The sequence below is a fragment of the Coptis chinensis genome, chromosome 5 (genome assembly GCF_015680905.1).
Source record: "Coptis chinensis isolate HL-2020 chromosome 5, ASM1568090v1, whole genome shotgun sequence".
NCBI lineage: Eukaryota > Viridiplantae > Streptophyta > Magnoliopsida > Ranunculales > Ranunculaceae > Coptis > Coptis chinensis.
Window position 1 is genome coordinate 92,781,177 of NC_141460.1, and position 26,747 is coordinate 92,807,923.

Below are 26,747 nucleotides of genomic sequence, written 5' to 3' on the forward strand. Positions count from 1 at the left end.
CATTCCGCTCAGTGGGGACGTGAGCTGAGAGAAAGAAGAAGAAGTGGAGATTGAAAATGTGTGGAGAGAGAAAAGGAGAAAGATGAAGAGGAAGAGTAATGAAGAGATGAGGACAGACAGACAGAAACCATCCAAACACATTTTTGTGCAATGTACCCTCCTGCTCAGAATGTTCGCTCTCCTCACTTGATTAGGACCCAAAGCAAAGTGTTTCTCTTGCACGAATGACCGACTTTCTATACACACTAAAAGGAATGGCGGGCAAGTGACTCGCAACTGAAACCACTAACCAGTCTGCGACGAGAATATCTTAGCATCTAAACAACTGGTGTATTCTGCTTGTAGACATCGAACAACTTTGTAGTTCGCGCACTCTAAGAATGGGTAGCTGCCGACTGCCCGACTGGACATAAGAATCCCTCCACAACGCAACACAATGCAATTCAGTCGTCCTCTTTGGCGGTTCTGGAAGAGTGACAGATTGTTTTGTGATTGGATTGCAAGCATGATAGACTTTGGAGAGCTCATCATCTGCTTGATATATTATTGCATTCGATCAATAGGAATCCACTGGAAGAGGCCACGATATCCTGTTGCTGTATACTTAGATTTGGATTTGTACTCCACACGGTTTTGGAATTGCATTAGGGGTCTATGTATACCCCGTTCTAAAGTCGGAACCACAAATACCAACCCACTTGTTTTCCTATCCTAATACCCCACCAGAGATCTCCTGTTTCACCATGACTTAACTGATTGCTTCAATAACAAGTTACCAATTTTAAACTCTCCAAGAATTTCAGATAAGAACTAAAGGCTATACGAAGTTGAAAACTTTTCATCTGTTTAGTCCTTCATTCAGAAGTTGGTGAGGCACTCAAAAGGACCGGATTTCATGTCGTAATTGGGGACTCGAAAATAGGCACATTCTTTCTAATCCTCGCAGCGTTGTGCGCTTGAGAGTTTAGAGTTGCGTGTGGTATCAAAAAGGAGGGGAGAAGTAGGCAAGTAGCTATGTCATTTGAGTAAAACAACTGGTCCTCTAACCTGATTGGATTGGATTTGTTGCCATGAGTTTCTTGTAGATCTCTCGCAGTCCTGAGCAACACTCGCAAATAAATGCGATCGTTCAAACCCCCTTGTTTTCAGAATTTTACTTTCAGCAATTGTTTATGAGCAAGTGAATCCACTTTTTGTTTCAACTGTATACCAAGGATGCTACCCAAACGCTAAATGTGATGTAATTCCAGTACACAATGTTCTCATTCCAGCTTCTACTTTTCCGTGTTTCCAGTACTCTGTCGTTCATGATTCCAGCGGATAGAAATTTGCCTGTTGCTAGTCAAATTACAACCTACAGAGTTTTACTTTATTTTTGTTCAACATCTTGTAGCCCACATCCATGATTCCCTAACACCACGTCACCACCTACTGGGATCCCTCAATAATCTATACTGGGAATATGGATTACCTAATTTACTGTCTCAAAGTAATATTTGGGAGTGTCTTTACACAAAAATAACCGATATAACTGCCAAAATGACTCAACTTATCCCAAATGCCTGTAGTAACTTGCAGTTTATAACTGAATATAACTGTCAAACACCTATTAGTTCCTCCCAAAATATAATTTATCCTCACAGCTTTTAGTAAGAGAAGAAAAATGGAGGATAACAAAAACTGGTAATACACAAAATATGTTGGGAATGTCGTGTTGAAGTTGATCAGAATATTGACTTCAAGCTAATGAGTCTTGGCTTTAGAAACCTTCTTCCTAGGATGTCTTCTTCGGATCATTTTCTTCATCTCAATGAAAAATATCAGTGCACCAAAAAGTGCAACATTCTGCAAGAAAATGTAAATACAATGTGTTTCAAGTTTCATGTGAGAAGCAAAGAGATACTGAATTGAACAAGCTCCTAAGCATTAATGCAAAAGCACACCTCAGTGAACTTGATGAACAGTGGACCAAATTGCGGCTTCTCAAGATCATAGTTGTAGAAGTCGTACAAAATTGGTGTTGTAATTGCCAGATGGATAAGCTGTAACATGAATGACCAAGAAGAACACAACATCACTCACAAGGTAAAAATTGACTACAGTAGTTTAGGAAAAATGGAAAATAAAGGAAACGAACTCACCAGTATAAAAGCTCCAAAAGAACTGCCGAAGATAAATAAAAACCCTCCAATGCCCTTCAATGCAATATTAGCCAGAACCAAAGGTTTGATCTGCCACAGAACCGCAATTGTATAGGTGTACAATAAAAAATAAGGGACAGATAACCAAAACAATACCAAACCAATACACTTGAGAAAGGCGTCTCACTTCAACATCTGGCAAATATGCCCCCGTATAAGAGTATACATGTTTCGCGAGAATATCATACTTGGGTTTAAGATTATTCATCGCCGCAGGACCGCCATCAACTCCAAACTCATTAAACCTGACCAATGATACATGCCATTACATAAAAATAAAAAATATGAAGTACATGAAACCAAAACGGAATCAGAGTTATATAATACTTGGTAAATATATTGCTCCATGCAAACAATGTCCTTTTGGAATAGTTTGAGAAAGATGAAAACAAATAAATAGCACATGAGAAAGAACACTATTCTAATCGATAAACCTGGTTAAAAGCCATTCTAATCTAAAGAAAGCTATGAATTTCAATTTTAGAAGCAGAGACATCAAGTTTCAGAAACATCAAGCTATGAATGCCAAAACACACTGAGCGATAGGAAGACCAATTGACTCACATTTATGTTGGAAAAATTATATCCATCTCGCCTCTATCAGTGTAATTTCTATATGAAGCATTTACGCCATATACAACTACAAGTGGTAATGATTAAATGAGAAGTGGTGACTGTATACATATTTAACACAAATGATACTATATAGATTGAAAATAACAATTCAAAACAATTCTACTTGGACCAAAGACCAATACTGCACAGAAATTTTGAGTTGTACAAATGGGCTTTGAGCCTTTGAGGGGTCAGAGCATGGTCATCACCAAGTAAACCCCAAAGGCAGCCCGTGTGGATTTGACAGATGCGACAATAAAGTTACGATGGCATTTACTTGATTAATGTTTATATCATTTACTCATTCAATAAGTAGCCTCAATAGCTAGGTAATGTCTCCACTTCCCTTTCAATCCATTTTCAAAAGCTAGTATACATCATCACAAAATGCGTATAGAGAAACGTTATTGTTGTAAGGTAGTCGACTAGTCACACAACAATAATTGCACAATAGAAGCAATACTGCTTATGATAACTGAATTTTTTTAAGACTATTGGTCTACCAACATTTCGAAGGGTGGTAGCCAGGTCTAAACTAAATATGTGTTTAACTTTACTGTCAGAAAAAACTAGTTACCACTTACATCACCCTTCTCAAGTTAACCTAAAACAGGCATATCACGAACCTCAAATAAATATAGAATGCGGATGAAAGACTGATGCTAACTAGATAATAAGGTTAGTACTTGGTACAGATAGGCTCCACCTACTCACAAACTGTAGAGATTTTATTAAATACATAGTAAGCTGAAATATAGTATTTTAGTTAATAGATTTATTTGCATCTATGCAAAGAACCAAACTGTCCACCGTAGAAATTATGAATAGAGTCCTTTCTTTCATATTTGGTAGCAATCATACAGCGAAGAAACGCCTTCGTAGTATCTTTAAGATGTATAAATCGAAGTCCACCAATTCATTTATTGTTGACGTCTTATTCTAAGAAACTAAATTCTACTACCTACCTTTTTTTTTTCCAAAAACAAACCCCAAAATATTTCTCACAAGTTCCTCAAACTGACCTGTAACCAAAAACCATAATGGGTAACTAACGCTTTTAGCTTCTCCAAGTTACAACTCGTCTCCACAAGGTAAGAACTTAAATCAAGGGCTCAATTAGCACACCCCGTACATTCATTAGATCATATCTTGCCTTAAAAGGCAAGCACATTTATCAGGAGGTAGTATTGATAAACTTAAACCGGTGCTCTACTCTACCAACTTCCACCACTCTCACCCCACAAACAGTCCCTGTTTAATTAGGAATCTTCTCAATAAGATTCTCACCCAAAGCCACAACTACAGAAGCTTGTTTAGTTATAACTCAATAATAATAAATAAATAAATAAAAAGGCAAGACATTTGTGTAAAACAACAAATAAAAAAACAAGTTTGCTATGAATAATCAACATATTAACCACTCAACACTATGGGCTATCACTTATCAACACAAACAACCCTAAAAATTAACAAAAAAGTAATTTTTTTTCATCCTTCTGAAGTAATTAACAGTTAAGACTACATGATCTAAACAGTAATAAAACATAGCACAAACACTTCAAAAAACACACTAGATAGATCTAAAATGTGTGTAATAATAAAAACAAAAAAAAAAAAAAAGATCTAATTACTTACTCTTGCCATGCAGAGAGAAGGAAAACAGAAGCGAAAAGAACTCGACCAATGAAAGATTTGAAACCCATTGCTGCTTTAGTTTGGAACAAGGAGCGAATCTCGGTGTGTTTTTTTTTATTGTACTTGGTCAAGTGTGATGTTGTTTCGACTGATGACTTCGAACCAACGTACGAAATCACTTTTCTGGTCTGGTCTTAATAAAGTCAATAAACCAATGATGCTATCTTGCTCGGAAACTGCGACACCATTTTTATATGGGCCGTGGGTTTCATTTTATTTGGGCTTTTTGGACAAAAAATAGCAACATGGTGCAAGAGAGATTGCACGATTTATGTGACTTGGGTTGGATGTATGTATACAATTTTTGAAAGTTGTTACTTTTTTTTTCAATGGATGTACATATTAAAAAAAGTTGCCACGCATTATCGAATGACATTGAGGGTTTCATACTTATCTTTAAAATTACTAAAGTAAATACGCACCCTAGTTCGTATTGGAAGTTTAATGCGTAATCTACTATGGATAAGTGGATAACTACTGGCCTACTGCATGACAATTTTTCCCATTGGCGATTTGGCAACGTTGGAATAGCGGTGTTAATTTTCTTCACATTCATTCGTGTTGAGCCAAGGTATAAATTACGAACCATAGCTGGTCCTCATTTCTCATTTTATTTATAATTTATGCAAGGAGACTAGGGCTCTTAATGGTTTCGATAACCCGATAACCGATCAAAATCAAACTGTTTTTCCAAAAGCAAACCGAACTGATAAAATATTCGTTTGATTTTAGGGTTGGGTTTATTCTCTACCGAATCGATAAGATGATATTTTAGTAATATTTATGATTAATTTTATATATATTTATTAATTATGTGGCTGAAATTAATTGATTTAATTTTGGATTTTATAATTTTCTGTTCAAATTGGTTCGGTTTGTAATATATCTTATTGGTTCAATTTGTAATATATCTTACCGGTTTAGTTCTATTTTGGGTTCTTAATTTTCTTATCCGTTCGGATTTGAATTTTCCAAAATCCACCCAAAATTGCAAAATCGGTTCTGTAAATTGCAAAATCGGTTCTGTAGTAAAAAAATCACGTGAGGCACGCTTACTTTTGGGCATAATATTTTTGTTTCCATGTGAATGGACACCACGACGCAGCCCAATATCAATTAGTCCCATAAGGCCATAATACAAAAGCGAGCCCAGTGGGGCATTTTCGTACCTTCCCTTTTTTCTCCGCCTTGTTCATTTTTTCTATTTTCTCCAGTTTTCTAGGTAGCAGAAAATGGGTTTCACATCGTTTGCTGGAAGAGTTCTGTTTGCTTCTATCTTCATTATCTCTGCTTGGCAACAGTAAGTTTCCTTTTATCCGATCTACTTTAATAGATCTCATTTTGTTTTTTATATGAGTTTAGATCTAGTGGATCTGGAGTACTTGTTGTTTATGTAGTTACTTAATGGGAGACTCAATTATGAATAAAAATGTCAATATTTAGGAGGAATGTTATGGTTTGATTTAGCTGAACTAGGATTTGGTTGTTACTTCAGAAGATAGGAAGAACTGAATTATAGATAAAGAAGAAAAAATAGAGAAATATTTAATTAAAGTAAAACAAGGAAGGAAGCAATATTCCAATTGAGATTAATGTACTAAAACAACATAACATTGCAAGCCATAATTCGTTTATATTTAATGCACGAGTTGCGCGCTGAATTTCTTGGTTATTTTGACGTAGGCGTTATGGTGTTGTATAAGGCCCAGTTTTTTCGGCGGATTGCGGAATTTCATTTAAGTTACTTTTGTTTTCGCAGATGATAACATTTAAATTTCTTTTAGAGACAGCATCGCTTCACATCTAAGTTACATTGACACGGATACGTGTGTCCATATCCAACACGGATATGAAGTGTCTGACACGGTGAAATATAAAAAATTGAGGTATATCACATACAATTATGTTCGTCTGTATCCGGCATGGACACGTGGATCTGTATCCGACACGGATTAGTTTTAAAATATGGCGTGTCCATGTGACATAGCTTTACGTAATCATTTTGTGCCATTATTTCTTGTGATCAGCCACTGGTTCATCTTTATCATGTATAAGCGCGTATCATAAGAGTAAAATCTTTTATGGAATGTTCAAAAGAAAGTGTAACTACTATATTCAAATATCATATATACTGTTCAGGTTTGAGATATATATGGTCAGTTGCTATTTACTCTTTTTCAACATTAAGTTTACGGTTATTTCTTATTTGTATGTGCTTATAGGTTTAATGAATTTGGGGTTGATGGCGGACCTGCAGCAAAAGCTCTCAAACCCAAGTTCCATGTGGTCACAAATCATGTGAGCTCTAAGTTTGGGGTTGAAGTGCCAGAAATCGAGGTGAGACACCCTTCTATTTCCTTCACATATTTTCTTGGTGTTATTAACTGTATCTGTTTTTGAATATTTAAGCAGATTTTCATTTCTAACGAAGGATTTTTTTCCTGCAACAGATTAAACATTTGGTTGCTGCTGCGATAGCGTTCAAGGGGATTGGAGGCATTTTGTTCATTTTTGGTAGCTCTCTTGGAGCTTATCTCCTGGTCTGTCCCCTGTTTAACTAATTTCAGCATCTCTGATCTTCAAAGTTGTGTGTTCTAAGAGTATTAGATACTTCCTTATATATTGTTTTCGTGTTCCGTTCGTGCTGATGTGTTTTCCTCTTGCAGCTTCTGCATCAGATTGCTGCTTCCCCTATTTTGTTCGAATTATACAACAATGGCATTGACAAGAATGACTTCTTGGAACATGCTTTAAAGTATTCGCAGGTTGGCCTTGAAACATTTTTAGTTATTTTCGAAAAGCCGCAATTTCTTTTCTTCTCTAAATGTCTGAGTTAGATAGTAGCTGTTAAATTCATCTTATTTCTATACAAGAAATGTTTTCATTCATTTGCAGAGTTTGGCAGTTTTGGGTGCTCTCCTCTTTTTCCTAGGGATGAAGAACTCAATCCCAAGGAGGCAACCCAAGAAGAAAGCTCCAAAAGCGAAAACAGTTTAGAAAAAGAGACACATCTAGTGGAAGAGCCATCATACTTGAAGTCATGGCCATTGCCTGACATTCATGGTTTTGATCAATCATTGTACGATGAAAGTGTGTTGCTTTAAGCATGTATTTGTACTCTTGTATCAGACTTCTTTATGGATCTTCTTCTGTTTAATTATTCTCTGTTAACCTCCTAAATGACTTGAGGTTTAACGTTTTGTTACTTACAAAGGGAACTTTCATTGGTGTAGCGAAGACATGTATGTTATGTTAGTTCTTCTAGTTACAGAGTTCAGATATGCATTACTGAGATCAGATATGCACTCGTGCGTCACTGAGTTTTATAATGGTTGCTCTGAGACTTGAGGGGATGGGTATTGTGACACCGGTGTTCTGGAGAACACTTTTGTAAGGTAATAACAGATGGAGTTGAGTACTTGTGCTCACTTGGAAACAGGTTGAACAGTTTATCAAGATTTGATCGATCGTCCCAGTTGATATTGGGTTTTGTATGTATACCTTCTAATCCAGCAGTCGCACCCAGAGCAGGTTCAGCTTGTACTTTAGTTTTGCATGTTAAGAAAGTGCATTCATTTCAGGATTACCATTTGCAGCTGTGCTGAATTCGGAGCTGGGTTTTATGAGCGACAGACATCACTAGCTCTAGTCTCTAGGTGGGTTTTTACTCTTACTAAAAACCTTTGTGTAACAGGCATCTATTTGGGTGCCCCATCACTGCCTTCCTACGTCAGCTTGTACATTGGGGATTTGTCGGACTTGATACAAGTACAACACATTATATGGCATTCCAAAGTTTTGATGCGAGTTAATATTCATATGCTAATGTTCATAAAAGTACTTACTCGAAACAAATGGTATATGTGAAAAAAAAATGAGTTTATCGCAGCATCACATAACCAAACAAATGTGAAAGAATCAATAAAATACAGGGGACAATAACATGAATAACGTCCAGAATATCAACAAGCTCAAACTATATAAATATCTCTAGTATATAAACTCTTTTCTTTAAGATCCTTCAACTTAATGCTTCAAGAGAGCGAATAAAGAAAGCGCTATCGAAGATAATAGAGCAGCTCCAGAGATTGGAATTGAGAAAGCTGATCCAGTTTGTACTGATGGTGAAGGTGCTGGTGCATCTTGCGCCGAAACAAGAACCATAGACAATATGGCGATCACGAAGAACATAACTAGTGCCTTGGTTGCTGCCATTGGTGAGTTATACAAAATTGATGAAGTGTGCAAGTGTGTTAACTATTGAGATAGTAAGAGATATGGAGAAATGAGAGCTGTGTTAGTGAGATGTGTTGTAGGCTTTTAGCTTAATGGGCAAGAGATGTAGAGATGTATTTATAGATGGAGAACGGAGAACCTACGCGTGAGTCCCCATAAGACACGTAAAAACAGCTGTGGAAAACATCGACATGTGAACGTTGAAGAAAACCAGCTAATAACAAGGTTTAATCGCTGCATTCGGTGCATCTCATGTCCCATTTGTTGGTAAAGTTAAAGTTGTGCCACTTGTGCTTACATTTGAGGAGTTGAGGTTAGCTTTGTTGAACTACCTGAAAATTTTAAGAGGATTAAAGATGCAATAGTGCAAACGTTGCTGTTAGTCAGAATTTATACAATTTATTCCCTATCTTTACAGCCTGTTGATTGTACCGACCTTGATTATTGACAAAAAAAAAAAAGATTGTACCGACATTACTTCAGGTGTCTTTGGTAGTTTGATTTCACAAGAGAATTTTTCAAACTGAGAGCTAGACAAAAAGGAAGAAAAAATCACTCTCAAACTCACCTATCAAAGACCATTAATACTGAGTAGGTGAGAATGCTCCCAGTGACCCACGTCAGTCCCCCTTTTTTCTCTGAGACTGACACATCAGATTTTTCTTAAAAAAAGTAAATCTACGCCTTTTTTTTGCAGATTTCAATTGTTCGTAACCCAACCAAAAATAAAAAAACAAAACTCTCCACCAAACAGAAAAAACTGAGTAGTTGAGAATGCTCCCAGTGACCCACGTCAGTACACGTGTCATGACTTGACACGTGTGGTTTGAGACATGTAAATGACTCAGTCATGTTACTTTAAGATCACAGTTTAGTGAGTCTTCTCAATGTCACTCGACGTGGTTCGACAATTAACAATTGTGTAATGTGTATGATCTATGTAGGTACACCTTAAAGAGAAAAATTCTAACAATCTCCCTTTGTACCACATAGGTCATAACCCCGATATTAAACAATGTTGACCTTAAGAGCTCTAAATTTTATTGTCGAAATAATGAGTGACGCCTCAAAAACACACAATCGGTCCATTGAAAATAAAAATATAGGATCACAAATGACCTTTGCCACATTTAGCATGACTAGACCCATCCGTGGTCACAATACTAATATCTCCAACGACATAGATTAAGTATGGATGTGTAGCATGAAAATAACATGTAATGTGATCCCGGAACATGTTCATTTTCAACTGGTCCAACCTTATGATTTATAATGATTTCTTTATTCTACTTAATCAAACTTTATATGTGCAACCATAAATGAATAAGTAGATAACTTTATTTCAAAAAATAATCATCAATAGTAAACAAAAAATTAATACAAACTCCCACTAAAAGGAAACATCACCTTGGCTATTTATCCATAGTCATAGGAGGATAATGCCTAATAAGACAATCTACAAGCGTTACATCTCTTTGTTTAAAATAGTCACTGGAGGATATTGTCTAAGAAGACAAACCATTACCTTACATCTCCTTAACTAAATTAGGTTTAAGAGGATATTAATTGTTTTCCATATTGTTTCCTCTCGTGAACAACGATGCTCATTACTTAATAATATATGACACCGGTTAAACTTCATGTCAATGTTAAAAATAATGCATTCATGCCAAACATGGTAAATATCATATCATAGGTTCGTGAAAAGTAAACTTTAACCTGTACCCCTCACAACAAAAAGTATATGATATTTAAGCAAATCTAGCCACCGAATATGCAAAACAACCGAGGGACTCCACCTCCTCTTTTTACATGAGCTCAAGTAAGATAGAATACCCTATCAACAAGACACGAAGTACTACCACAACATCTAATGGCTCAACCCATTAATGTCTTCAACTAGAAAAATTTACCAATAAACTATTATCAAGTTTAAAGTAAATCCATCCACGATGATTAATATCCAAAACTAGCATGCTACACAACTTTAACATATGCTATATTGGATATAAGCTACAAGTTACTTCATCTAACATGTATTTTCACAACAGTACAATTATAACCATCGTCTAACAACACGTTCACTCAATAAAGGTAAGCAATTATGTATTGAATACATTATAATTACTATCCAAGATTTGAGTGTGGTTGATATTAACTATCTTAAGGTCTCTCTTAGACCATCTACATACATCTACATATGTACAAAGAAAATTAATATCAAACTACTTCTAGTCAAACTAATTAATTCCTCGATTGATAAACCGCACGATAATTTGTTGACTAAGTTATTAAAGAAGTTTAAGCTTAGGGATTTCCCTCCTAAGAAAACTAGCATGCAACTCAAGGCAAGAATATCACCATATAATTAAACCAAAAGAATTGCAAATAGTGAAAAAATACGATACCTAACCGATTGAAAAACTGGATTACCATATTTTCCTCCTTCTAGAAAAACAGTTCAAAAGAACTGTAATTCTAAATCAGCTCAGGACGAATTGGGTATCAAGCCTTATACCACTGGAAAGCTCTTTGAATCAGCTATCCAACACAAGAAGCGGATTGCAAAACCGAGCTCTGAGCTGAAAGTTATAGCAGTTTCCGTAACAAGTGACGCAGCTGTCAAAAAGACGAACTTTGACGTTTTTCTTGATAGAAATCTCATATTTGACTCCCACAAACGTAGGAGAAAGGTCTACAACCATATAGGGTTTGATAAACCACAAAAGATCAATAAATATTGAATCTTTAATTGGTTTCCCTAACAAAAACGAAATTATTATAAAATTTCTAAAGTCATAACACAATAACACAAAAAATAATTCAAAGTAAAAGACTTATCTTTTTTGATTGCCGTATTAAAAGCACTCTCCTTTGTTCTACTACAAAAACTCTTTCCTTAAGATTGTTAGAATAGTTGTATGAACACAGCCAAAAGTAGAAACGAATGAACAAGATAGCAATGAAGAAACAAGGACAAAGAAGAATCGGGAATAACCAAGGCGGATTAGGTCGTCTTAAGGGAAAGATTTCGCCCCTTCCAATGGTGCGAGAAAGGCAACATGGCGCCTTCCTCACAGATTCAATGGTTAACGATGGCGACTTTGCACTAGAAACGCACTACCCTCTGTAATGAAGAATATAACTCTCTCTGGCGGTGATAGGAAGAAGAGAAGAAGAAAAAGGACTGGTTTTGAGTTTTACGTTTTCTCCTCGAGTTGAGTTCGATCAAGTCTATTTTCTCTGGACTCACAGTCCTATTTATAGAGGTTAGGAGAAAGAGAGACCAACTCCTAATAGAAGACCAAACTTGCTGCTTCAAGAAAAAGGCAAAACAAGTTTAGGCTATTGGTCAAACCACTACCCACAACAAAAGCCCAAGCCCGGGGCCGGAACCCCACCCGATGTGGTGGATAACCAATGTGGGACTATCTACTATGCACTAAAGTGGCGAGAATACCATTTGTTTATCTCCTCCACTTTGCACACACACTAGTATTTAGAAATACACAAGAGACATGAAACATTAGATTTCATAAAAAAAAAGTAAATATACGCCTTTTTTTTCTCAATTTCAATTGTTCCTAACCCAACCAAAAATAAAAAAACAAAACTCTCCACCAAACAGAAAAAAACAAAAACAAAACAAAACAATCTTATTCACCGTACCACCACACTTTGCCACCACTACAGCGGCTGCAACTCGCTGGGTACTCCTGAAAAAACAATCCCTCCTCTTCTTACACCTTACAAGATGGGCAAGTTCCAATTATCTCACAGGTATGTTTGTACTTATACACAACATATTTTTCATAGACTGGAAATTAGATTCTAAGAAATGTTATTTGTTATTGTTTTTTTTTGTTGTAGAGTTGTTTTGGCTCCAATGACTAGGCAGAAATCTTACGGACAGAAAGCTTACGCAAATGTCCCTCAACCACATGCAATTTTGTATTACGCTCAACGGACTAGCAAAGGAAGACTTCTTATAGCTGAAGCCACCGGGGTTTCTGATACTGCTCAAGGGTAAAATCGTTGCCATTTATTAATTTTCTATTGAAGGTTACATACCTCAATTTTACCTGTGTAGATTTCACTTATATCTCTGTTTCGTAACTAATTGGTCATGAATCCAGCTCTGTATCATTTCAAAATCCCCGTAAACTATTAGTATGTTTGTAGGATGCTCATTATTTTAGTATCTAGGTATGGTACAAGTAACTAATGGGCCACATTATAACCTTGGTCCTAGGGACACTTGGTATAAATCAAAAGATTGCTGGAGATGAAAAATGTGGAAGAGCTACGATTCTATAAAAGTGATTCGACGTAATCTGGCTGTTTATCCTAGAAGCTCCCACTGTGAAATCAGGAATGATATAGGAATACTCCATGGCATTTTGTAGCCAGTCAATGTCTGCAAATTTTGTTGCAAATGGCTGTGTCATTCCATTCTTTTGTACTGTGGATTACAACCTGCGACAACCGAATTTTTTGGATTCCTTATATGTTCTGAAACTATTTGCTTTAGACCAAGCAAGGGTTATTACTTTACTATTTAGAAAAGTATATAAGCACTACTTGGAACGTATTTTGGGGGAAGATGTTAAGGTAGTACCCCTTGCTTATGGACGTGGAGACCAAAGTTTGGTCTTGAAAGCTCACTGGCACTAAGGATCGATCCTGAAAAGGTCGCAATATTCATTTGTTTCGCTTATAGATGGTTTTTCAGAATTGCATGACCCTTTATGTGGTTTACTTATTGCCATTTAATTTATTAGGTATCCAGATACACCTGGTATTTGGACAAAGGAGTAGGTGGAAGCTTGGAAACCCATTGTAGACGCTGTCCATGCAAAGGGTGGTACCTTCTTTTGCCAGCTTTGGCATGTAGGAAGGGTTTCTAATACTGGTGTGATTTGTATTTGTCAAAATTAAACTACTATTTTCGTATATTCTTCATTGCAGGGGCGGATCTAGGTGGTTTTGTGTAACAAATTACTCGGTGTAGATTTGACTTAATAGTTAGATAGTTGCTGTCTCAACTTCAATAAACTCCAGTTTCAGCACCCTTTTCCAGTTATGATCCTCAACAGCAAACTTTTGATTTCAACGTTTAGTATATGTGGTTTGGGACTTCTCAAGGTGAATATATATATAAAGAAGTCAAGGGTATGATGGAAATTGAGTAATATTTTTTTTTTGCTCTCATTTGATTTTGGGTAGTGTGAAATGGTTTATTGAAATTCCAATTATTAGGGGTTCAGCTCTGTCAGCACTGAAGAGGGAAAATGATGAAATTGGTAAACAGGCTATATCAAAATTGATGGACGCTGTTGACTCATACATACCTGATCCTGTACGTCAGCTTGACAAGCCTTTCTTGATGCCAATTGATTCTGTGCCTGATACTTGAATTTTTATGTACTCTGTAGATGCTGATTTATTTATAGGTTTGAGTTAACCCACATGTGAAGTAATTATCTTCAAGGCAAAGTAACTATTTAAAATAAATATATTAGCATAGTTATAGCTATATGTAATTGATTCCTAATTATTATATATATTTTACCTATAAAAAAGACAAGATACCATTCAAAATCTATTCTTGCCTTTAGATATGCATAATTACCAATACTTTTGTTTTTGCTAAGGAAACCAATTATTTTATTGTCTTTTAATTCAAAATCTGTGATTGGCATGGTTACAACAAATTTTGACTTCTTTATATATCAAAGACCATTAATACTGAGTAGTGGAAAATGCTCCCAGTGACCCACGTCAGCCTCTTTTTTCTCTGAGACTGACACATCAGATTTTTCATAAAAAAAGGAATTCTACGCCCTTTTTGCCAATTTCAATTGTTCGTAACCCAAAATAGATAAAACCTCTTCCATACTATTTTTTCAATTCTACAAAACACTCCCAACTCTGCAAAAAAAAATTCGTCTCTTCAAACCTTCTCTCTTATTCTTCTCTTCTTCCAAAATTAAACTAAGAAATTGTGCTAGAAATTCTTGATAAACACTGTTTTCAAGAGAATGAAAATATTAAGAAGCAAGAGAATGAGCACTCATCAAACTGTTTCTCAGAATATGATTTTCTGTATTTACCTATGGATTTCTAGTATGTATACACTCTTATTCACTTTATAACCCAATATCTTTTTTTCGTCGGTAAATTAAAACTTTGGAATTGTTCATCTGTAATGGTTTTTTGCAATTCATGTTGCATTTTCAGGTCTGGGTATAACCTTGGGTATGCATTTGTCAACTTCACAAGTGGTGTTGGTGCAGTCAGAGTTTTCTCTCCTCCTATAGTATCCCCTAAAACACCAAAAGCTTCAACTCCAAGCCCATCTCTGCAATGTAGAAGGGATTCTGAACCCCTCTTGCGCCTTTTATCTGAACGTATAACTACTACCGTGTCTGCTTTGTTGCCTGTAACGCCTCAGTTGCTAAATGATTCAAGCATCAGTCCAGCAGATTCTGACGGCGAAACGACAGTGAGTCCCACCCACATTCATATTTAGCTATCTTAATTTGAGGACTTATCTATGGTGTAGTTAGTTTGAGCACTAATGTGTCCACGGGCCACCAACATAGTCATGAGATCTTCAATTTGTGCTTCTTTTTTTTATTTGTCTTCTTTAGCTTTAATCTTTCACATCTCCATGAACGGAAGAAAAGTTGCAGAAAGAATTCCAGTTTTGGAAGGACTTCAAGTTTTGGAAATAACCACAGATACTAGAGAATAGGTTAGAGTTTGATCACACAAGTTTCAAAGTTGCATATTTACATGTTAAGTAATACTTCTCTGTACTTTTATCAAATTTGACGTATTAGTGATTCCTCATCAGCAATGCATGTTCTTTCGATTCTTCAGTTATCATAATGAAATAAAACCAATATATATAATCTGTACTTACTATATAAACATGAGTATATTACTATATAAACATGAGTATATTGACATTCACATACCACAACAGTAGAAAAACAAGTGCCTGTAACAGAATAATTTATTTATTCAAAAGCAACTAAATAGAACATACAAAGTGTTCTCCTTAGTCACTGTATGGATGCATGGACACATGGTGACACTTATAAATAGAAAATACAAAGTACAAGAGAAACAATCAACTCAGCAACTGATCCCACGGAGACATAACTCCAGTACATGGAGACTTGCTGACTTATTAGCAAACAGACTCCGAATGACTACTATACTAGGAAGGCACAAGATTTATTCAAACTAAAGTGATAGTTTATACTCGAAGAGATCGGATACTCAATTTCATGCACTTAAGAAAGCAACCACACGGTTCATAAAATCATCAGCATTTTCAAGCTCAGGTGTATCGAGATGGAACACATGTTCCATAAACTCCACTACTCCATCATACCCACTCTTTCTTAACTCCTGATAATAAGACCTTCCCCTGTGTATCAAAATATCTTTCTCAGCAACACACACCAATACCCTTTTGCATACCTCCTTGGAAAAAGGGCCCTTTGAAAAATTTGGATCTTTAATCAATCGACCACCAAAGGATTATATTTGTCCCATAACAAGCCCCCATAACAAGCCAGCTTTTGAGTGATCCAGTCACTCTCGAAACTGGTCAAACATATGAAAGGAAAGCAATTCAAGAATGGCTGCAAAGGGGAAACATGAGATGCCCCATTACCCGCCAGCTTCTCTCTGCAAATGCACTACCCAAAACCAATTATGTTTGATCCAGACTAATAACCTCATGGAGAGATCAGTATCCTGATATTGCATAACAGTTTTCATACTCTGAAACTCCGAGAGCTTCAATCAGCAGCACCTCTTCTAGAGAACCTCAACTAGAGTCATATATGTCGCAAATTAGAAACGATAAACAAAGAACACAATAATTTAACGTGGTTCGGCAGCAGCCTACATCCACAGGAGAAGAGAGGAGTTGATTTTATTCATTGGTAGTTTAAGGGAAAACACACCAGCACTTATATAGTTACAATGGGAAGTATCTTTTACTTGATACTTAAGAAATCTATATTAGGCAACTCAATAATAGAAACAAATCTCCATAAATCTCTCTTCTCCTCCTACACTCCCCCTCAAGTTGGTGCGAAAATATCGATGGAGCCCAACTTGGATAGTATCTCTTGAAACTTGGCAGCGGGTAATCCTTTTGTGAAAATATCTGCTAACTGTTGACCACTACGAACAAAGGGACTGCAAATGAGATTGGCTTCCACATTTTCACGCACGAAGTGACAATCTACTTCAATGTGCTTGGTCCGTTCGTGAAACACTGGATTCGCTGCAATGTGGACAGCAGCTTGATTATCACAAAACAGTTTTGTTGGCTGAGGAGCATCAAAACTTAAATCTCGCAACAGGGCACGAAGCCAAATAATCTCGCTAGTGGTAGATGCCATAGCTCGGTATTCTGCTTCAGCACTCGATCGAGCAACAACATTTTGCTTTTACTCTTCCATGTTACCACATTACCTCCAACAAAAGTACAATAGCCTTTGTAGATCGTCGATCAATCGGGCAACCAAACCCAATAGCATCATCAGATGCAACAATAGAAGTATGACCATTCTTGCTCATCCAAATACCTCTCCCCTGGAGAACCCTTTAAATATCAGAATATTCTATGAATTGCATTCATGTGGTGAGTCTTTGGAGCATGCATAAAACGGCTTACCAAACTTATCGCGCATAAGAGATGTCCGGCGGTAATAGTCAAATAGATTAGTCTACCAACTAACCTCTCAAAACCGACTAACATCCGAGACTAATTCTCCATCATTATCAAGCTTTGCTTTACTATCAATCGGAGTATCCGACGGTTTCACTCGCTAGCTTTCCGATCTCTTTGAGCAACTCTAAGACATACTGACGGGGATTTAAGAAGATGCCACGCTTTGAGTAAGCAACTTCTAATCCCAAAAATACTTCAACACACCCAAATCTTTGATAGCAAAGCGATCATGCAACGCCTTTAAGTTTTGATATTTCACCTTGATCATCACTGTAATGACAATATCATCAACGTAAACCAAAACAATGACAATACCGTACATGGTTTTCTTAACAAAGAGAGATGGATCAGCACCACTTCTTTTGAGTCCATGCGTTAGGAGCACGAAACTGAGCTTGGCATACCAAGCTCGTGGAGATTGCTTAAGCCCATATATGGCCTTCTTCAAATTTTGCATACAAGACCGTGTTTAGTTTCTAGTGGATGTCCAGGGGGAACACTCATGTAAACCTCTTCTTTGAGATCACCGTGCAAAAAAGCATTTTTAACGTCCATTTGGAATAATTTCCAATCTTGATTGACAGCCAGAGATAAAAGCACTCGAAAGGTGCTCATTTTTGCAACAGGCGCAAAAGTCTCTTTATAATCTTCTCCATAAGTCTGAGTAAATCCCTTAGCAACAAGTCTTGCTTTAGCCCGATCAATGGAACCATCACTTTTAAATTTGAGTTTAAAGACCCAACGACACGGAACTGTTTTCTTTCCTCGAGGTAATGGAATGATCTCCCATGTCTGATTTGCATCCAGAGCCTGCAATTCTTCCTGCATAGCCTTTCTCCATACCGGATTGGAGTTAGCCTCTCGAAAAGTCTTTGGTTCCTGAATATCTGAAACTGCACTTAGAAAAGCAGTGTGAGACTGACTGATATTATCATATGTGAAGTATTCTTGTAATGGATAAGAAACTGCATGATAATTAGTAACATAATCTTTCAATTTCACTGATGGACGAGTCGCTCTATCTGACTGTCGAGTCATCTGTGGGACAGAGGGAGCCGGTGCAGGTTGAGGAATAAGAGGAACCATAGGAGGTTCTGGCAGAACATGAGTTTCATTCTGCGCAGGACAAGTTCTGTATCGCTAGGGGGGACACTGTCATTGCATTGACTTCTGTAGGAGGAGGTGGCACATTAGAGATTGAAGGAAGTGGTACCAAGCCAGACAAGTACTCCCCCTGGGATCGAGTCCCAAACTCAAAATAGGATTCAGTCTCCACAAACTTCACATCACGAGAGATACAGATTTTCTGAGAAACGAGATCATAACAAACATACCCTTTCTTGGTAGAACAATATCCAAAGAATACACATCGAGTAGACCGAGCATCGAACTTATCTCGATGAGGAGCTTGTTTATGCACAAAACAAATACAACCACATACCCGTAAATGTGATATGTCAGGCTTTCGATTTTTCAAAGACTTCCAATGGTGACTTAAAGTCAAGGACTCTACTTTCGGGCGATTAATCAAGTAAGCAGCTGTCAAGACTCCATGCGACCAATATCGCTTGGGAACGTTCATCTGAAACATAAGGGCTCGAGTAGTTTCCAAAATGTGGCGATTTTTTCTTTCGGCAACCCCATTCTGCTGTGGAGTACCAACACAACTGGTTTGATGAAGAATGCCCTGGCTACGAAGATAATCAGGTAAAGGTCCTTTAACATATTCAGTGCCATTATCAGAACGCAAAAATTTGATTTTAGCACCATACTGTGTCATTACCATGTTATGAAAGTCTTTAAAAACAGTGCATACCTCATTTTTCGCTTTTAACAAATACAACCAAGTAGCTCGCGACCGATCATCGATAAATAAAACGAAATACTTATACCCATCATATGAATCAATAGGTGCAGGTCCCCACAAATCAGAATGAATTAATTCAAACAATTCATCAGTTTTAGACAATGAATTAACGAAAGGAAATCGAGTTTGTTTTGAGAATTGACAAACATCACAAACATTGGATTTATTAAAAATAGAAGAAGGAAAAAGATTCAATAAAACACGGTCAGATGGATGTCCAAGACGTTTGTGTAGAGTGCAACTCTCAACTAAACCACTAACATGACATGCCTTATCTGAAGAATTTAAAAAATATAGTCCATGCGAATATGTGCCCTCACCAATCGTCTTCTTCGACTCTCGATCCTGAAAGATGACAGAAGTAGGTGAAAAAATGACATCACAATTTAAAGAATTTGTAATTTTACCAACAGAAAGAAGTTGAACGGGAAATGAAGGAACAACAAGAGCATCAGTTGTTGGACTCTTGGGGAAAAAATTAACTCTCCCAATACCTCGAGCAGAACTTTAGACCCATTGGCAAATGCAAATATCATCGCGTATCGGGGTTGGAACAAAATTAAGAACGAAGAAGGATTATTGGCCATATGATCAAGAGTCTTAATCAATAATCCAAGAGTTAGCTTTAGAATGGGAAGCAAGATACGCATGAATGTTACCTGACACGTGAGTCGAAGAAGACTGATCCTTATTTGAAGAGATAGACTTACTGAGTTGTTGAATAAGATGACCCAATTGATTCATTGACATTGAGGTTTCAAATGACAAAGACATATTCTTTTCTAGTTTTGAGATGAGGATGTAGTTCCCAACAACGATCCATGGAATGCCCATTTTTATTACAATGTTCGCATTTCAGTAACTCCCAACAACGTTCCTTGGTATGTCCAGCTTTGCCACAATGATCACAATGATAAAGCTCCTTCTTTCCTTTGTGGCGTGCATTGTTCTTCCATCCGTCATAACCGACTTTTCCGTTCGCCAAGAGAACATTAGACTCGATCTTTTCATTAAAAGATTTAGATTCAATGATCATTGTTTTCTTTCTAGTTTCCTCCCTCCTCAATAGTGGCACAAACAAAGCGAGAACGATGGTAAGGAACCACCCATGAGAACATTACTCTTGACGTGGTCATATTCCTCGGCTTCAAGCTACTGAAGGAGAGAAAAATCTTGTCGCCTTCAAAGACGCTTCAACAAGATTTGTGCATCAAGAGTGTGGGACGATACATATTGTACTCATCCCATAATTTTTTGAGGTAGCCAAGATGCTCAGTAAAAGTTTTCTCACCTTGTTCTGCCCCTCCAATCTCAAGTTGGAGTTCAAATATTCGAGCTGAATTGTTTTGATTACCATACAGTTCAGCCACTGACTCCCATAACTCCTTAGCTGAATCAGAAAAGGTAAATATTCCAGCAATATGGGGTTCCATAGAATTGAGAAGCCATGACCTAATAAGTTGATCATTAGCAACCCAATCTTCATACCCTGAATCGGTCTCGGATGGGCAATTTTTACACCCATTGAGAAATCCCAATTTCTTCTTCCCACCGAGAGCCAAAGTTACAGCTCTAGACCATAGCACATAGTTCACACCATTTAAAGGGACTGATGAAAGTTTCCAACCTGGATTTGAATCAGAGTCTGCCATGCTGTTTTCTTGTCTGACTTTGAATCAGGTTTTAGCCTATCAACGAATTCAAAAAAAGATCCCAAAAAATACAGTGGACAAATACTGATGCTATGAATCTAACGCCTCTGACCTTGTGTGATTCTGATCTGTGGTTGAAAAGTTACAACCGTTTGAATGAAGACTGCGCAGAGAAAAATTACGAACTTGGAAGACAAAAAAATTCTCTTCTTGTTTTCTAATAGCGCGGATTGGATTACAATCACCGCTCTGATACCATGTCGCAAATTAGAAACGATAAACAAAGAACACAATAATTTAACGTGGTTCGGCAGCAGCCTACATCCACAGGAGAAGAGAGGAGTTGATTTTATTCATTGGTAGTTTAAGGGAAAACACACCAGCACTTATATAGTTACAATGGGAAGTATCTTTTACTTGATACTTAAGAAATCTATATTAGGCAACTCAATAATAGAAACAAATCTCCATAAATCTCTCTTCTCCTCCTACAATATATATCAAGCGCATACACTCTTATTCACTTTATAACCCAATATCTTTTTTTCGTCAGTAAATTAAAACTTTGGAATTGTTCATCCAGAATGGTTTTTGCAATTCATGTTGCATTTTCAGGTCCGGGTATAACCTTGGGTATGCATTTGTCAACTTCACAAGTGGTGTTGGTGCAGTCGAGTTGTAACTAGACAATTCCGTTCTTGATGGATTTCAGCTCAAGAATCAAATGGAAATGGCTTTTGGCGGATAACCAAGAGGATTTGGACCCATTATTTTCTACTTCAAGAATATCCGACTTGGTAGGGTAATCGAGCACACCGAGCAAGTCTCATCTTGCGTAATGGTAATATTGACCTTTGTTCATATTCTGATTTTTTTTAGAACTCGCTTTCATTTTCTCAAGGCTTTAATAATGGCTACAAACAGAATCTCACAAAGCACACTGCATGTTACGACAAGTCCAATATCGGTGGCGATCACTTCCAAGGAATATGCAGAATACTTCTATAAAGTAGCCAACTACACTCGATGACAGTTTGACATTGTGTATATGTACTATATACACATGACAACCAAGTCAAGGGAAGCACTCCAAAGAAAAGTTCTTCCGGGCTTCTTGGTGGAATAATGCCACAACCGAGATCCTTCCGAGCCCCATATTCCACCATCAACTCCACGTGAGTGTTATAACCTTTCCGCATTCTAACAAGTATCGGCAGTACAAAGCCTCATTTAAATGTCCGAAAGTTTATTCAAGTGGAATGATGTGGCACGTGATTTTAAGCGGAGAATATATTCACTTATAATTCTTATGCGCTTCTCATATCTTTAAGTTTTATGAAGGAGTCCCATGGTTTGGTGCACTCTTAATCTTAGCTTATAAGGATTTTATCTCAAGTTCTTGAATTCATAGCCTAGAAGGATTTTTTAATATTCTACGTTCTTCCAAAAAGTATTAGTAGTAATGCATTTTCGATTTGTGGTACTTTTTGTGCATGTTGTTCAAGTAGTGGGAATGGGGTAACATGATGTGATTTGGTAGAACACAGCCCCAAATTGTTGCTAAATAACTTTTAATAGGGCATGTTGATTTCACTTTGCATACTGTGTATTGGATTTCAATGACCATGTTTTAAGTGTCGTGTGTTCAGAAACTAAAGAAGAAAGAAAGACCTATTAAACTTCTTTTTATACCCCATTCTTATTTTTTGATGATTTATTCATTTTATCATTTATCTGATTTTATGACTTCGAAATTGAAAAAAAAAAAAAAAAAACTTATTATGAAATGCTAACTATCATTGTTTGTGTTGAATTGATTTGGGGTCTAAGTGTCTGTGACAATGGAACCAAATCGAACAGTTTAGTGACACATTTAATTGACCTTTTCACCTATGAATAAACTAATAGGTAATCTAAATTTTCAGTAAAATAGGTGTTTGACGTGTGTCAAATATGGCAGCTCTAAATGAGGCATTGATCAAGGAAGTCCAAATGGCCGAAGGGCTACAAATTGAGTGGAGAAGTACACAATTCCAGCTTTGCTCAGCAATTATCCATGAACCCCCAGATGTTCCAGCAACAGTATCAATAGACTAACAAGCTTAACATGTTTCAATTGAAGTTGCATCAACAACAAATGTCACCTCAGCCACAGGAACAATAGGAGCAGAACAACAGCTCAGTCACAAAGCATGAGTTGGAGCAATAGAATTATTGAAAGGGAGTATTTTTTTTTGTAATACTCATAAGATGGTACCTTGGGCGCACCAGTGGTCGCTCGCCGCTTTTCATGCACCCAGTTCACTGTCTCGAAGTTTCTTTTGTCGGTGCATCCCATTGGTCAGTTGTTTGTTTATTGTTTGAAGCACTCAATTAAAGACAACCTGATCCGACATGCATTACCTTAGAGTACTTTATATTATGTTAATACGTCGAAGAAATCCATTCGCTTTTGTGGTAGTACAAATTTAACGTTATATTTATTTATATTTTTGTATGAAGAATGTTTTGTAGTGTATTGGAATCCTCTCATTTGTTTAAAGAAATATGTTCATTCTTTTACCTTAATTGATTGATATAGGTTTTCAACCATAAGTTCAAGTGGGATAATACTACATCTGGTAAAGTCTGTAATATAACACATGCTAGGATTCAGGTGAATTTCTTTTTCATTTAGTTTTTCTTAATTAATCATCAGCTAGATTTAAAACTCTGTGTTTTTTCTGGAACAAAATTTGAACTTATGATTGGTAATATTGCAGGGGAGGGAGAAACTGACGAAGAATTTTGACTGTTCATGGTTTGCATGCCACACTGACAAGTTCTTGCTCACTGTAGTTACACCACCTAGAAATGGAGCTGAGTCTACAGGATCAACTCCATTTTTTATTGGAAGACGAGCTAGGTTTTGTCGTTGAAGGTGTTGTTAATGGTTTCTTTGTTCACAATTCATCACCAGGTCTGGGGACCATAGGTTTTTCGGTGTGCTAATTCTTAATGTAAGCGCCAACTCTTATATGATTTTTCTGCTCAGGCACAAACCCTTTCTTTCTCATATTATTTTTGCTTTCCAATGGTTAAAACCAACATGACTACAAGTCTTGATTTAAATTATTACTCTCTCTCAAATTTGCTATTATAAGCTTTGACATGTAGTCGTGTTGGTTTAATTTTCTTTTATCTCAACAGGGAAGATTCTTTTTCTTTTTTGAAAAATCACTTTGAACCGAAAGGATGAAAGAAGGATGGCCAACAGGTTCCTTCAAGTGACAAGGTGTATGAGTACATACTCTTCCGTGGAAGTGACATCAAGGTACAATATATTTGTTCATAATTGTTGCTGAAAATTGAATATGTAGTTCTTTCTCATTCAATGGTAGCTTGATGTAAGGTTGTTCAGCGGGGTTTTATCTATGAAAAAAAAAATGTTGGTAGTTTGTTCATTGTTCACTCTCTGTAAAATGGGCAAATGTAAAATGCTTTGTTGAGTTTGTAGGAACATGTATATAGAAAAAACTACAATTAAGATAGGGGCCCCATTAAGATATATGTAGCCTTTTAGATATCCAGCTCAAGAACCAGTTCTTAAGCTTCTAACTTATGAACTGAACTAAAGGTATCAAAAGCTAGATGCCATGGACCCTTTCCATAAGCAAAGGTCATGGACCAGTTTGTCAGCTTCTCATTTATGAAGTGAACTCATGGTGCAAAATTTGTTATGACATGCAACTGTCACAATTCTAAAAATTTAATTAGGAAGAGAACTTTTATGATGATTTGTTTTATATTTATCAAACTTGAATGGGATAAGTATAATTTCCTCAAGCCAGTTACATTTATGTCAGTTAAACATCAATTAAGTGCTTTATTGAATGTGTTGGTGACATTCATTGTAGTTGTATCTATACCCTTAGTGTGGACACATCCTCTTCGGGGCGCAGTTGCTCTACTGCCACCAGCTAAACACCTTTTGAATTGATCCAGTTTACCACTAAATGGCGTTTGTAGTTGATGATAGGTCATTGTTTCTGTAATTACCATACTTAAGTTTGTGTCCGTGTGCAATCAGTAACACTTTCTTTTTTGTATGATAGGCGTAACACCAGCACTTTAGATAACAACATCAGTGCTCTAGATACGCCTGCCCCTAGGCCCATTGCCTATTCTCAAGGTTTAACTATTGTGCCTCAAGACTAGAGGCGCCTAGGCACATCCCCAGAGTCTAGCCAGCGACATTAAATGAATGCATATAGAGTCTTGGTATATAGTCTCACTTCAAAGCCATGACCACCGGTGAGCAGAACTTCATCAAACCTTTGTAGCTTTGTTAGCAGCAACAACAAAGTTCTATTTAAGTTTTGCATCATAGTTACGTATTTCATTCGGCAATAAGAAAGTGGACAAAGCCCTCAAAATAATTCCCCAGCATAAATTGTGCCCTCCAAAGTTTTGGTTCATATATAACCAAACCCAAACACGTTACCCAGGCAGTCATGTAGATTGCTGACCTAGGTTTACTCAAAGGAGTTACCAAGCAAGAAGTAAATAAACTTAACAAATATATACAGTTATCTGTACGTATGTATAGATTTTTTTTATAGGAATCATCTGTATAGATAAATGCATATGGATACTGTGATGCATGTATACATGAATCAATATAACCTGCAAACAAAATGTAGTGAAAAGGAGATAAAGAATGCCTCACAGGATTCACAGGTCAGAAATGAATAAATAGCATAAGAAAGCACAGGATGCACTCTGAACGTAATTAAGTAAAACGTAATGCAAAATTGTTAAAGAGAAACATACTTCCTCAATGCAAAACAAGGAGGCCGCGCTGATAAAAGTACCAGGGACAACGATCCACCTGCAGTATGACCGGAAGGGTGAGATGCCAAAGCACTAAAAACCTTGAGGTGAGAGGAATTGGGATACCAATGAGTTGTTCACAAATAGCAATTCCTTCATGAAAACAAGTAAATTTGGATTCCTACAGTGCATTGAGCCTACCATAAGCCAAAGCATAATCAAATCGTATGACTATAATGAAGTGTTTTGCTAGGCCAAGATGGATATACCAAGAGGTCTCGCTTTGAATCCTCCAAAGGTAGCATTTGAAGGCTCTGTGAAATAAATTCTATGATGCAGCGTGGATGATCCTTTGAGTCAAGAACAATGGCTAAGTCATCTTCTTCAAGCAAATCCTTTCATTTATCCAATATCAAATTGATTATGTTCGACGTGATTTGTAGTTGAATCACACTAGAGCATTAGTTGGGTGAGGCAGTGGCCATATTGGAGATTATTGCTACTGTTGGTCTGAATAAAAAGTTATACACTTTTGATTTAGGAAGTAGAAGGCCCACATTCTGTATACCTTACGAGGCACCTTTTTCTTCTTTGAAATAGGTTACTATACTATTGTTCCAAAAACAAAAGAAAAAAAGGCCTTACACAGTAATATTTGTTGGTGTGCCAATGTTTGAGAAACAAACAGGCAAACCTCAGTTGTTGCAATTTTTCCTTTATAGATATTTTGTGATTGAGTGTTAAAAGTAAAACTATTACATGGATCATGCCAATATTTTTATGTTTTTTTCTCCTTCATACAGTATTTCATGGATCACCACTATTGAAGTCATTAACATATCCGATGTGCCGCCTCTTATTATTGTAAGCAATATCAGATTAAATAACTTGCATCTACTTCGAAAGAC

The 26,747-nt window shown here is 36.8% G+C and overlaps 3 protein-coding genes and 1 long non-coding RNA gene across 20 annotated transcripts; 3 read left to right on the forward strand and 1 right to left on the reverse strand.

Moving 5' to 3' along the window:
* Nucleotides 1–1,507: 1,507 nt before the first annotated feature.
* Nucleotides 1,508–4,676, reverse strand: LOC147500154 (uncharacterized). Its single transcript, XM_086561855.1, has 5 exons — nucleotides 4,452–4,676; nucleotides 2,329–2,446; nucleotides 2,142–2,231; nucleotides 1,944–2,042; nucleotides 1,508–1,845 (listed from the first exon to the last, which is right to left on the reverse strand). Exons 1-5 carry the CDS (start codon nucleotides 4,517–4,519, stop codon nucleotides 1,744–1,746), a joined length of 477 nt encoding a protein of 158 aa, XP_086417981.1. The 5' UTR covers nucleotides 4,520–4,676; the 3' UTR covers nucleotides 1,508–1,743.
* Nucleotides 4,677–5,599: 923 nt separating this feature from the next.
* LOC147500155 (uncharacterized) lies at nucleotides 5,600–7,796 on the forward strand. Its single transcript, XM_086561857.1, has 5 exons — nucleotides 5,600–5,811; nucleotides 6,734–6,848; nucleotides 6,962–7,051; nucleotides 7,178–7,276; nucleotides 7,407–7,796. Exons 1-5 carry the CDS (start codon nucleotides 5,744–5,746, stop codon nucleotides 7,506–7,508), a joined length of 474 nt encoding a protein of 157 aa, XP_086417983.1. The 5' UTR covers nucleotides 5,600–5,743; the 3' UTR covers nucleotides 7,509–7,796.
* A 4,516-nt stretch (nucleotides 7,797–12,312) lies between these two features.
* Nucleotides 12,313–21,771, forward strand: LOC147500156 (putative 12-oxophytodienoate reductase 11). Of its 17 annotated transcripts, none has more exons than XR_015196219.1 (5): nucleotides 12,313–12,527; nucleotides 12,618–12,773; nucleotides 14,007–15,252; nucleotides 15,401–15,504; nucleotides 21,643–21,765. XR_015196219.1 is itself a non-coding variant. In XM_086561859.1 (4 exons), exons 1-4 carry the CDS (start codon nucleotides 12,502–12,504, stop codon nucleotides 14,997–14,999), a joined length of 294 nt encoding a protein of 97 aa, XP_086417985.1. In that variant the 5' UTR covers nucleotides 12,313–12,501; the 3' UTR covers nucleotides 15,000–15,602. The 17 variants fall into 17 exon arrangements, 2 of the variants coding, with proteins under 2 accessions (XP_086417985.1, XP_086417984.1); XR_015196224.1 differs by lacking the exon at nucleotides 21,643–21,765 and adding an exon at nucleotides 13,529–13,892 and having other exon boundaries at nucleotides 14,007–14,106; nucleotides 14,988–15,602; XR_015196226.1 differs by lacking the exon at nucleotides 21,643–21,765 and adding exons at nucleotides 13,529–13,633; nucleotides 13,716–13,892 and having other exon boundaries at nucleotides 14,007–15,602.
* An 826-nt stretch (nucleotides 21,772–22,597) lies between these two features.
* On the forward strand, nucleotides 22,598–24,574 carry LOC147500157 (uncharacterized). Its single transcript, XR_015196230.1, has 2 exons — nucleotides 22,598–23,683; nucleotides 23,790–24,574. It is a non-coding gene; the product is annotated as an uncharacterized LOC147500157 (long non-coding RNA).
* The last annotated feature ends 2,173 nt before the right edge of the window (nucleotides 24,575–26,747 follow it).

Excerpts from the sequence above, each read along its gene's own strand:
- LOC147500154 (XM_086561855.1), bottom strand. The coding sequence starts at position 4,519 with ATGGGTTTCAAATCTTTCATTGGTCGAGTTCTTTTCGCTTCTGTTTTC. Across the intron at positions 2,232-2,328 it reads CATATTTGCCAGATGTTGAA|ATCAAACCTTTGGTTCTGGC; the intron begins GTGAGACGCCTT and ends GTTCTGTGGCAG. Across the intron at positions 2,043-2,141 it reads CTTTTGGAGCTTTTATACTG|CTTATCCATCTGGCAATTAC; the intron begins GTGAGTTCGTTT and ends TTCATGTTACAG.
- LOC147500155 (XM_086561857.1), top strand. The coding sequence starts at position 5,744 with ATGGGTTTCACATCGTTTGCTGGAAGAGTTCTGTTTGCTTCTATCTTC. Across the intron at positions 5,812-6,733 it reads ATTATCTCTGCTTGGCAACA|GTTTAATGAATTTGGGGTTG; the intron begins GTAAGTTTCCTT and ends ATGTGCTTATAG. Across the intron at positions 7,052-7,177 it reads CTCTTGGAGCTTATCTCCTG|CTTCTGCATCAGATTGCTGC; the intron begins GTCTGTCCCCTG and ends TTCCTCTTGCAG.
- LOC147500156 (XM_086561858.1), top strand. The coding sequence starts at position 12,502 with ATGGGCAAGTTCCAATTATCTCACAG. Across the intron at positions 12,528-12,617 it reads AAGTTCCAATTATCTCACAG|AGTTGTTTTGGCTCCAATGA; the intron begins GTATGTTTGTAC and ends TTTTTGTTGTAG. Across the intron at positions 12,774-14,006 it reads GTTTCTGATACTGCTCAAGG|GGGTTCAGCTCTGTCAGCAC; the intron begins GTAAAATCGTTG and ends TCCAATTATTAG.